Below are 12061 nucleotides of genomic sequence, written 5' to 3'. Positions count from 1 at the left end.
TGTTTTACGTAGCTTAACCCAGGTAGAACCTTTTTCGCCTAGGGGGATCCAGCTCATAGTTCCGGGTAGAGGTACTTTTCGCTCAGGTTGTTTTACGTAGTTTAACCCGGGTAGAACCTTTTCGCCTAGGGAGATCCAGCTCATAGTTTTCGGATAGAAGTACTCTTCGCCGAGATTGTTTTACGTAGCTTAACCCAGGTAGAACCTTTTTTGCCTAGGGGGATCCAGCTCATAGTTCCGGGTAGAGGTACTTTTCGCTCAGGTTTTTTTACGTAGTTTAACCCGGGTAGAACCTTTTCGCCTAGGGAGATCCAGCTCATAGTTTTCGGATAGAAGTACTCTTTGCCGAGATTGTTTTACGTAGCTTAACCCAGGTAGAACCTTTTTTGCCTAGGGGGATCTAGCTCATAGTTCCGGGTAGAGGTACTTTTCGCTCAGGTTTTTTTACGTAGTTTAACCCGGGTAGAAACTTTTCGCCTAGGGGATCCAGCTCATATTCCGAGTAGAAGTACTCTTCGCCCAGGTTTGCTTTTTGTAGTTTAACCCAGGTAGAACCATTTCGCCAAGGGGATTCAGCATTTGTTTTCAGTAATACAAGGCGTCAACCCCTGGTTACATTTCCTTTTCAGTAATACAGGGCGCAAACCCCTAGTTACATTTCCTTTTCATTAATACAGGGCGCCAACCCCTGGTTACATTTTCCTTTTCAGTAATACAGGGCGCCAGCCCCTGGTTATATTTTTTTTCCAGTAATACAGGGCACCAACCCCTGGTTACATTTCTTTCCCAGTAATACAGGGTGCCAACCCCTGGTTACATTTCCTTTTCAGTAATACAGGGCACTAACCCCTGGTTACATTTCCTTTTCAGTAATACAGGGCGCAAACCCCTGGTTATGTTTCCTTTTCAGTAATACAGGACGCCAACCCCTGGTTACATTTTCCTTTTCAGTAATACAGGGCGCCAACCCCTGGTTACATCTCTTTTTCAGTAATACATGGCGCCAACCTCTGGTTACATTTTTCTTCTCAGTAATACAGGGTACACCAATCCCCTGATTATATTTTCTTACTAGCATAGGGTACATCAATCCCTGATCTCCTTACCAGTATAGGGTACACCAATCCCTAGCTATGTTCTCCAACATAGGGTACACCACTCCCTAGTTGATTTGACTTTAAATACAGGATACACCACTCCCTGGTATCATTGCCAATATAGGGAATCCCATTCTCTGACCACATTTTCCCAACGTAAGGTACACAAATCCTTAGTTGAGACATTACAAAAAAAAAAAAAAACATCATCATCACCTTTTCAGGGTACACCATTACTTTTTTTTTTTATTTGTTTTCAATAAAGAAGTAGTTTAGAATTTTGTTACAATAACTCACGAAATTTTTCCTAGTGAAAACTAGGGCAGAAAAATTTCGTTCGTTTGTTTGTTGTGATGTCTGAGCATGTTTTACCTCGAGGCACAAGATTCGAGATGATTAAAAGAAAGAGTCTCAATCCAGAATAAAGAAAAGAAAAGAAAAAAGAAGTGAATCCAAAATGCAGATGAAAGATGTGAACTGCTGAAAAAAGAAGTGAATCCAAAATGCAGATGAAAGATGTGAACTGCTCAAGACGTAGCTGAAGTCACAAGCTCTGCATGTCCCCTCTTGATTCGAAAAACTGAAGAAGAATGAACTAGCACCTGTAACTAGCAAGCATCAAGGCTCCAATCAAAAGTCTGCATGAAGAACCATTCAAGACTCAAGATCAAGCTTCAAAAGACTTATAGATAGGAATCTTGTAACTTATAGTTGATAGGTTTGTTTAGTTCCTTTAGATTTTGATGTAATAACAGGGCCACGGACCGGAGCCTCGACGGAACCTAGCTCGACTTTCGAACTCATCACTCCATCATTCTTCTTGAACTACACGCGACCTGATTCCCTTATAACCCGGGATATGTAGGCTGTCCAAAATCAGGATTCGGTTGCACTTTTTTCTTTTATTTTCTTCCTCTTTTGAATAACGATATGGTAAAAACTTAGTCACACGGCTCACTTTATCTTTGCCTGAAAACTTTTAATGTTTCCAAGCAAAGAGAGGCATGCTGTGAGCACCTAATTTTTTACCGTGCTTGAATATTTTCCGCTCTCATCTTCCCAGGTGTGTCCCTACTCCACTTTCCTTTGTCCCCCATGCTTGTCCCCCACACTTGTCCCACATGCTTTGTCCCCCATGCTTGTCCCACATGCTTTGTCCCCCATGCTTGTCCCCCACTCACAAACTCCATACCACTCTCCCTACCCATTAAAAACAGGAATTCCTTTCTTCAAAAAAGGAAGAGAGAACAGAGAATCGGACCCCCTCCCTAAAATAAAGGAGCAACACCCACACAACCGGGACCCAAGGATTTTCGGGCTACTATTGCTTCGTTCATGTGCGCCGCTGCCAGGGGACTCTAAATTTTCAATTGATCCTTCCCATTTCCACCTTGCCTCACGTGTTAGTTTCTAGAAAAAAGGAGAACAAGAAATAGATCTGGGCAAAGGGACAAAACAGGCGGGGATTTTGGAAAAAGCAAAAGGGGAGAGACGAGAAGGAGAGGTTCACAGAAAAGATTTTGATTTCTTTGTTCAAATTTCATCTAAGCTACTATCATTTCTAATTTCGATGTACTTGGAGTAATTTTTACTCATGGAGTTTATTTGAGGTATTTGGAGGCTGAGTTTGAGGTCTATCCGATTTCGAGCCTTCTGGTGCCGATTCGAGGTTGCCGACGGGGCTTGCGGTCCAAGCTCCTGCTACTGTTTCGTTTTTCTGTCAGATTTAGTTCGACGGAGTTTGCTGTAACCGAGTTCTTGTTAATATTATTGAGGTCCGATCCTAAACTCTTCCTCTCTTTTTTTACATTTCTCATGTGAATGTTTTGCGTTTGTTTCATCTTGTTTTTAGTTCTTGTTATGTGTATGATTTGCAATCTCAATTTCATATTTGTTTGAGCAGTTCTTTGTTTTAAATTTTTAATTATAAAAAAATATTTGAATTCACGTTAGGCAAATACCAATATGTGTTGAAGAACAAAATGCTTAACATGTGAATGAGTCTCAAAGTCAAAAGAGTTTTTCCTTTAAAGAATAGGGTGATATTATGTATTAATTACTTTTTTCCAGTACTCATCATTTAAACTCATATTTGTTCCAGATTTACTTGAATAACTTTATTTATTTGGTAGCTTTTTGGTTTGTTAATGAGTGGGTGCAGCATTGATTCATGAATTGAAAAGATAAACATTAGAATTCTGGCCTTATGGGTTGTGTACGGTTGGGTAACGAGAATTGGGAACTTAAATGATTTATTGCTTTCGTTTACTGTTTTATCAATTGTTATATTTCACTAGTTTAGTAATTGAAAACAGTCTCAAGAGGTAGAATATTAGCAATTCATTAAGTTGTAAATATTTCTAATAACTTAGTTATATAATTGAATCTCATGATTTCTTTAGTTAATCTAATCCATAACTTTTGGCCCTAGAATAATATCAAATCTCAGGAAATAAACAATCCAAGAACATCGTTAGAGTGCTTTAGGTGCGCTTTTAATTAATTTATCGCGATTATGTATACCTTCGCGTGGCATATTGTGATTTTTAAAATTAAAACCGAACTATGTGTTCGCGCAACTTTGGTCAAAACAATCTTAATATAATAAAATATTATTAATTGTGTACACGTATCGTTACATGATTTTGGCACAGTGAACAAAACGGATTCACACACGTGATTCGTTTCAAATATAGTTCCATATTTTAATAATTAAAAGCGGATAGATAAAACATGGAAACCAATAAATCACAGTTTATCCAAAATTAATTTAAGCCAAGTTTAAGTCAATAAAGCAACCGTGCTAGAACCACGGGACTCGGGAATGCCTTATACCTTCCCCCCGGTCAACAGAATTCTTTACCCGGACTTTGTTTTCGCAGACCAATAATAATAGAGTCAAACATTCCTTTGACTAGGGATTCAAATAAAAGGTGACTTGGAACACCCAAAAAATCAATTTCGAGTGGCGACTCTGTAAACAAAATAATCCCTAATCAAGTCTTGTCACTTTAATTGGAAAAACTCTTTAACCCACTATCCATAATACACATTTATCGTTTTGGGAGGCATAAAGGGGTGTGACAAGCCTAAATTTTTAAAAGAATATTATGATATATATTTTTATTTGAAGTCTATTTTTCTAACTTTTTGAGATGCAAAGTTGTTAATAATTATTTTATAATCGATTTCCTCTAGTAATTCCTTTTCAATCGATAGTATAGCCAACTTATTTAATTTTTCTTGAGATATTGTTGATCTTAGTTAAGTTTTTATCAATTATAATTTTGAAAAACTTATTTTTTGTGAGGCAATTATTATAAAAAAAACTCTACTTTTGTGTTAAAAATATTAAATTATTTTTTTAAAGACCTATAAATATATTATTTTTAAAAAATGGGGCCCCCCAAATTTGGGGGCCTAAAGCATAAACCTTACTTGTGATAACCTTAAAGTCGGCCCTGAGTGGAGAGGTGATTGTGGAGCTTTTTGGTCTCGAGACCAAGACTCCTTACAACTCGTACCAATAGTGGCACTGAGCGGCCAAAGATTGATTGAAATGGTAGGCCCAGCCGGCCCTCTCCCCCTAACCGCCTATTTGCTCGTGTTCGCAGCTCGATCAGAGGTGAAGAACTGTGGTCCGGCAAAAAGCAGAAGTCGTCCGTATATGGTGGAGAGGGAGAGTCAATGGTAGAGTGGCTGCTAAGGTTTTGAATAAAAAGTAATATCAAAAGAGGAATAAGATAACAAGAATTTAAACATAATCCCTTGTTTTGGAAAGAGTTATAGAATAAATGGGTTACTATTAAATAGTATTTTGTTTAATTATGCTACAATTGTAATAAAATATGCTATTATTGAAACAATCCAAAAATGGTGATATTAATATAAATACATTTTAATAAGAGTCCTACCTGGTAAAAATCTTCCAAAAAAAGAAGAAGAAGCCTATATGCCTTTGATCTAGTGGTGAGAGCACAACGCATAATGTGTTGTATTGAACTCTCCCCTATATGAAAATATGGTATTAAGTGGAAATGGTAAAAGGATAAACTCATTATTCCTCGAGTTTTGAACTCTGTGACACTTGCCTCAAGGATTTCTTAATTAAAAAAAGACACAAAACAACTTATTTTCTTATATATGAATAAATCAAATGTGACAAAAAAGAATAGCTGATTTAGAGACTCTGAGATTAAAAAAATAAACTCGTGAGAAACATGAAAAAGATTATACATAGAAAAAGAAAAATAGAATTAATGAGAAAATAAATATATTGTTTAACTTAATGAGAGAGAAAAAATTATCGTAATAACTTAATCCTACCTCTACTAAATTTAAACAGTTTTTAAAATTTAAAATCTTTTCCGAATAATTACATATAAATATAAATTATATTAATTATATAATATACAGTAGTATTTTTGGGCCTAGGGCAAGGGCTTCACCTGCTTACCCTAGAGCAGCCCTTGGATTTTCCTAATTCCAACCAAATTGGCGTAATTGTTTTTTGTTTTTTCAGTTGCACATGTTATTACCATTTTTGGAAATAAGTCTAAAAACATTCTCGAAATTACAGTCCCATTCCAAATTTTCCTAATTCCAACCAAATTGCCGTTACTTGCACTTGTTATTAAAATCTTAGAAATTAGTCTACCAATCCATCTCTAATTAGGATTAGTTCATGTATTATAAAAGTACACCACCCCTCTCATTAAAATAACTTCCCTGTGCTACAACCATGGCTTACTCAAAAATGCTAGCGTTTTGCTTCTTTTTTTCCCTATTCTTCATCTCTTCTGCTCAAACCAACTGCTCCGACTTCCAATTCCATGACAAGTCGTTTGATTCATGCTCAAATCTTCACACTTTAAACTCTTTTATTCATTGGAATTTCTACCAGCCTTCTCGTACTGTTGAAATCGCCTTTAGAAGGTCCGAAAACGTGCATGGAAGATGGCTTGCTTGGGCTATAAACCCTACATCCACAGGGATGGTTGGCTCACAAGCTTTTGTGGCATTGCAACATTCTGATGGTACTCTTGAAGCATACACATCACCTATTAACACCTATGGAACTATGCTCGAAAAGGGTGACTTGAGTTTAAGGGTTTACGACGTTTCAGCTCAGAATATCAATGGAGAAGTTATCATCTTTGCCAAGTTTGAGATTCCTACCAATGGAAGTACTGTTGTGAATCATGTATGGCAAGAAGGACCATTACAAGATGATAAACCAAGAATTCATGACTTGTCAGGAGATAACGTGAAGTCTTTTGGAACTTTGGATTTCCATTCAGGGAAAACTATGGCTACAAAAGTAAAATCAAGTTCAAGGTCTAAGCTTAAGATTGCTCATGGGATTATCAATGGTGTTAGTTGGGGTATGTTAATGCCACTAGGTGTTGTTCTTGCTAGATTGAGATATTTACCTTTGACAGATCCTTTGTGGTTTCATCTACATATTTATTGTCAAATTTTGGCTTATTTTCTTGGTATTACTGGTGGAAGTTTGGGATTTGTACTTGGGAGGAAATCTTCTGGAATGAAAATTAAACACACTTCTCATAGGTATATTGGTGGTGCACTTTTAGGGCTTGCAACATTACAAGTTTTAGCTCGATGGTTGAGGCCCAAACCAGATCACAAATATAGGGTATATTGGAATTTTTACCATTGGTGTACTGGTTATGCTACTATTATATTGGGAATTGTCAATTGTTTCAAGGGTTTTCAGATGATGGATGTGGGAATTTGGAAGAATGCTTACATTGGTTTTCTTGCTTCGTTGGGTATTGTTGCTGTTATTCTTGAAGTTCTGAGATGGTTCTTGAAGGCTAAAAAAGACACAGAAGAAACTGCAGTGGGAGCTTAATTTTCCAAACTTTATGGAACAAAAAGTGTAGAATTGTAACGAATTATAAATCAGAATGTTTAATTTCATAGGCGTATAATTTTTGTAGCTCAAATTTAATGTATGTTACATGCTCAAGGGATTATACTAGATGTACTAGTTTTACAATATCTCTTCTATTATGTCTGTCCTTTTAACTACTACTATTTTTAATAAAAAAATCATGATTTATTTAGGACTAAAACGGAAAGCAGAATTTCATAAAATGCATCTGTCTGAAAAAATTTATGACTACAGCAAATATTAAAAAGTTCATGTAAGACTAAAAAGTAGGAGTTTCACGTATGAATGTCCTTGGTATGTTAGAGACAATTGGCATATGATGCTATTTTTCTTATATACCTTGTTCAAATACTAATGAACACGCATATTTCTGACTAGTATTTAAATTACAACGAATCACTATACACGATTTATACAAATAGAAAACAAGGAGCCAGCTTTCAATCCACAGTTCCCTGTTTTCTGGAATGGATAAATTCACTCATTCACCAATTCATATGGCCATTTGTAAGAGACAAAAACCCCGTCTTGTTTTATTCTAGTTCAAAGTTCAAACAGGCACTGAGCCATGTCAGTGGTGAAATTTCAAAGATATATGAAAAGCCTGTAGAAACAAATAAGATGAGGGAATTTTTTAGGATTGCAAAGTTGGGGTTGAGAAAATCCAAGTCCTACAGGCATCTTTTATTTCTGTCATCTGAACTCACAAAAAGTTTTTTTTGTTCCTGAAAAAATTATTGTAGTACATGTTCTTTTCGTGGATGAGGGAACTCCCCCTAAGGATGCAGACAAGTTCATTCATTCAGAGAAGCAAATTCAAGGAATTTTATGAACTTCTGAATGTCCCCCCACTAAAACATAACAAGCCTCATGGCATTTATTCCAGTGAAAAATATATCCAGATCGGTTTTTCACTTTTTCTTTTTCCCTTTATATGCAAATTGGTTCGAATCATTCAAAAGCACGCAATACCAGACAAAAATAAAGATGAAAAGAAAAACGAAAGTAAGGAGAGGTCCTTTATTTTACTATATTTTTATTCTTCATTTCTGTTTTATATTTGCAAGGACGGGAGAGAGTTTGGTGCTGCAACCAGAATAGCATCAACCCTTGACATGGTATAACGTGAAACATCATACCAAATGCATAATAAAGTTCATCTCAGCATACCTTGGGGTTCCTATGAAATCTACGTGTAATCAGCAACCTGAAGTTCACTGGACCAATCCCTTGTGCTCCTTAGGGCTCTAGCTTTATTATCTCTTATTTCTAGGACCTGATAAAAAAACAAGAAGTGGGAGATTTCTAAGTATAAAGGGCGCATACATCTGTATAAGGAGCCATACAATCAAGCTAGCAAACATGACTATGAAATGGTAATAAACCTAGACATAGTAGCCTCCTAGAAGTGGCATCAACAGTGAATGCGAGTTGTTATATTTTCTCATTTAATACTGGAATTATAATAGTGCTTGGGCCAGAAAGGAAATTACCTCAGGGCTCGAGCCAAGTACTCCACTAGACATTCCCACATCAATCCGCCATATGCTACAGTTGTATTTGCTGCAGGGAAACCAAAATCAATCATCTACGTGGCCTAAAGAGATGCTGATCTGTAAAGATAGTTCTTTCTTTGAGCTAAAAATTGATTCCTAAAGTTAACTGTTGGTTGTAATATTTATATCTAACACAAAAAGTTCATCTTAGTATCACTTTAAGAAAATAACAGATCGTATAAAGATCCTCTACCAATTCACCCCCATAGGTTGAGGAGTATGCCCTACAACCATCGCTTTGGCACCCACAGTTTGCAGTGTCTCTTCAAGAAGAGATTGGATCTGATCATGAAAAAAGCGGTAAGTTGAAAATTAGCATCACCTAAATAATCAAGTCAATAAGATCACAAATTAAACTTGATTTATTTCAACATTGGAAGAGATCAATATGCAAAAAGGCTAGAAAATACAGCTTTGAAAGAACTAATCGACAAAAAAGATCCACGGATTCAGTGAAACCCAGAATAATGCTTGCTGAATGTGCATAGAGGAAAATGCCTATAACCTGCTCGATCTGGTAGTCTTCCAGATCTGAATCTCTGGAGTACAAACGGTTCCACACGATACTATCATAGCCCCTGGTGGCTATGAAAGGCATCTGCGGAGAATCGTCAGCTTCACTCGGACCTTTCATCCATTGAGATACTTCTCTATTCAATCTCTCTAAACCATAGGCAACTGCAGCAACAGCAGCATTAATAATCAATATACAAGAATCTTTTTACATGTATCCTAATAAATCAGAATACTGGGTAGCAGATTAGCTTATTACCATGATGAGGAAGAAGGCCACCATGGCAGAAGAGCCAATCATCAACCTTAAGAACAACACCATGACGTGCCAACTCACATGCCAATGGACCTCCGGGTCTCATGAGGATTGATCTTGCAATTACACCCTTTTGCCGCTGTCCTAATATTTGGACGACTTAATAAGCATAGAAAATGTCAAGCACCAAACCATATGGAAAAAGCAACAAATGTTTCTTATGAATTCTAAAAGGGGTAACTATCTTAAAATATCTGCTTAAAAATTATATAGTTATCACTTTCAACGTGTTTCTTATCAACCCCGCTGATTGCAAATGGACTGCTTGCTAATCTCAATACTAGTGTAAACGGTATGCTTTTACTTCACAGCAATAAGGTGGTACTTTCTGTTTACCCACAATATAATGTTTTTTTCTTTTTATAATTCAACACTAAAATGCTTCTGATGCCAATATATTTATTTGCCCGGCCACTCAAATGTAAGTAACTTCCAAACCTCCCATTAGCCATGAGACTAAGACCTTGATCTTAATAGAACACACCTTTACCAAATTCCATGGAGCCCAATAATTTTGAGACACCTTCCGATCTTGTTTCCATCTGCCAGACACAGCACACCAACTGACAAAAGCTTCTTCCCAGTTGTGTTCACATTCCTCCAAGTAATCCAGAAAGTCTATACACTCGTCAAGTCCCCCATTGTCAACATATCTGAAGTCCCCCTCTACATTCATAGTTTCATGATTTCCATTGACCTATAATAACCATTCAGAACATGAAGAAAACAGATATGGTTGGAAGCAAATAACCATGCAAATCTCCAAAGTAGTTGTAAAATTGAACAGTACAAAACGATTAGCATTACCCTGTTTAAATAATAACGATGTACAGATTAGCAGTCAGCTACAATCAAGATACTTGTAGATGTAGCTGAAAAAACACAGACCTGGAAAACTGCTCCACCATGAGCTTTTGCTTGGATGTCTAGTGACTTCAACAATGATAAAATTGCAAGTTCATCTTCACCTCGGTCAAGTATATCTCCAAGCTGAATCAACACCTGGTAAAAAGAAACTTGTTATATTTTTATAAGCTAATAGATGCAGGGGCGTATCCAGCCTTAAGGTACCGGTTCATCTCCCCGTACTTTTGACGCGGAGCATAATTTATGTGTAAAAATTTATTAAAATTGCAACAGTAGATATGAACCCATAACTTTAAAATATAATAGGTCGAATGCTAAAAACTTAGAGATTGAACCCAGAGAGTTTAAATCCTGGATCCGCTTCTGATTATAGATGCCTTAGAACGAGTTCATAAATCTAAACAAAACGTAGAATGCATTTAATACCCTCCAAGCTAGAAATGTGATGGCAAATTAAAAGCTTACCGTCTCACCGCCAATCCAGAAATCTTGACCATCAGAACTCAGCACACCAGCCGTCTCAAGTGCACCTCTTGCCTTGTCAAGATCTCCATGCAAATCTCCGACTAAAATTCACCTCAAATAAGAGACAAATAAATACACAGAAAGAAAGACTGCAGAAACAGTCGGGCCAAAAAAAAAAAAAAAAATTAGCAGAACTGAGAATTTCATTATGCCCAATTACAATAACGAAACAATTCACTAAAGGAAGATAAGAACTAACAATTTAGAGAAACAATCAAAATAATCTATATAGCAAAAGAATGCCCTAACTTTCTTTATATTTACATTTTGCCTCTCAATTTATGTGAAAACTTATTACACGACAACTTTAAATCTCAGTTCCAATTCAATAACTGCAATTAGACTAGTCACACTACCCAGATGTTGTTCTTCAGAAAACCAAAAGCAAAATTGAAACTAACCCGCGACAATTCGACGACCCGGAGCTGAAACGAAAGTGTGCGGGTCCCCATTTACTACAATGGGTTTTAAGCTTCCATAGCTATTAGTACTGCTACTGCTATACTGAGCTGGAGTTGAAACAATCGTATCAACCAATTTGCGGGACTGTGATTGTGAAGAAGCAGAAGGTGGTTGAAGTGGTAAAGAACATGTTAGTGCAACAGTAGCCATTGATTGAATAACACAAGTCAGTAGTTGTGAATATTTTTGCCTTTTGTGTTTTCAATTGTTATTGGTCACTCAAGTCAGTATTTTGTCCAAATATTTTTTGCACACTATATTGTCACTGGTCTACCTTGCAATAACAACCATGAATAATTGGGCACTCCGAAAAAAGAGGAGCTGTCTTAGCCACATGTTTCGTGACATTGTCATTTTTTACTAGAACTATTATCTTTTTCTTTTCTAATTCTGAGTCACCCTCCAGTTAGGGTTACACATTCATCCTTAATGAGAGGTTATCCCCTGTGTGAAATTTTCTAGCGCAAATCTGAATTTAGTCGGGGTACTGGATACTGAATAAGAAACCCAAAAAAAAAAAAAAAACTGAGTCACCAAAAGATTCTTCAAATAAAAAAAGGTTTAAGTTTTATAGCGGATAATTTCAAGTGATTATTGAACTTTAATTTCACTCGGATTAATTTCACCATGATTACCGAACAGTTGTTCCAATAAAGTCGCAAAATTATTTCTTGTATCATTAAAGTTATTGTACTTTTTTTGTTATATAAGTAAAATCATAAAACTATTTTTTTTGTATCATTAAAGTCTTGAGCTTTACTCGTTGTATTAGTAAACTCACAAAACTATTTTGTATCTATCAGCCTAA

At 36.3% G+C, this 12061-nt stretch overlaps 2 protein-coding genes across 2 annotated transcripts; one reads left to right on the top strand and one right to left on the bottom strand.

Moving 5' to 3' along the window:
* The first annotated feature begins 5731 nt into the window (after nucleotides 1-5731).
* On the top strand, nucleotides 5732-7121 carry LOC104109250 (cytochrome b561 and DOMON domain-containing protein At5g47530-like). Its single transcript, XM_009618481.3, has one exon. It carries the CDS (start codon nucleotides 5839-5841, stop codon nucleotides 6970-6972), a length of 1134 nt encoding a protein of 377 aa, XP_009616776.1. The 5' UTR covers nucleotides 5732-5838; the 3' UTR covers nucleotides 6973-7121.
* An 86-nt stretch (nucleotides 7122-7207) lies between these two features.
* On the bottom strand, nucleotides 7208-11501 carry LOC104109248 (shewanella-like protein phosphatase 1). Its single transcript, XM_009618478.4, has 10 exons — nucleotides 11193-11501; nucleotides 10732-10832; nucleotides 10288-10401; nucleotides 9884-10096; nucleotides 9343-9478; nucleotides 9076-9248; nucleotides 8764-8852; nucleotides 8508-8577; nucleotides 8185-8290; nucleotides 7208-7618 (listed from the first exon to the last, which is right to left on the bottom strand). Exons 1-9 carry the CDS (start codon nucleotides 11401-11403, stop codon nucleotides 8204-8206), a joined length of 1194 nt encoding a protein of 397 aa, XP_009616773.1. The 5' UTR covers nucleotides 11404-11501; the 3' UTR covers nucleotides 7208-7618; nucleotides 8185-8203.
* Nucleotides 11502-12061: the final 560 nt, after the last annotated feature.

The sequence above is a fragment of the Nicotiana tomentosiformis genome, chromosome 6 (genome assembly GCF_000390325.3).
Source record: "Nicotiana tomentosiformis chromosome 6, ASM39032v3, whole genome shotgun sequence".
Lineage (NCBI taxonomy): Eukaryota > Viridiplantae > Streptophyta > Magnoliopsida > Solanales > Solanaceae > Nicotiana > Nicotiana tomentosiformis.
Note: the sequence above shows the minus strand (reverse complement) of the source record. Positions and strands in the feature narration are given on the sequence as shown.

What these genes read in the sequence shown, in the direction of transcription:
- LOC104109250 (XM_009618481.3), top strand. Translation starts at nt 5,839, where the DNA reads ATGGCTTACTCAAAAATGCTAGCGTTTTGCTTCTTTTTTTCCCTATTC.
- LOC104109248 (XM_009618478.4), bottom strand. Translation starts at nt 11,403, where the DNA reads ATGGCTACTGTTGCACTAACATGTTCTTTACCACTTCAACCACCTTCT. An exon ending in ATGGTGGAGCAGTTTTCCAG is followed by an intron (nt 10,097 to 10,287) that starts GTCTGTGTTTTT and finishes TGGTTATTATAG; the next exon opens with GTCAATGGAAATCATGAAAC. An exon ending in AAGACTACCAGATCGAGCAG is followed by an intron (nt 8,853 to 9,075) that starts GTTATAGGCATT and finishes TTTCATGATCAG; the next exon opens with ATCCAATCTCTTCTTGAAGA.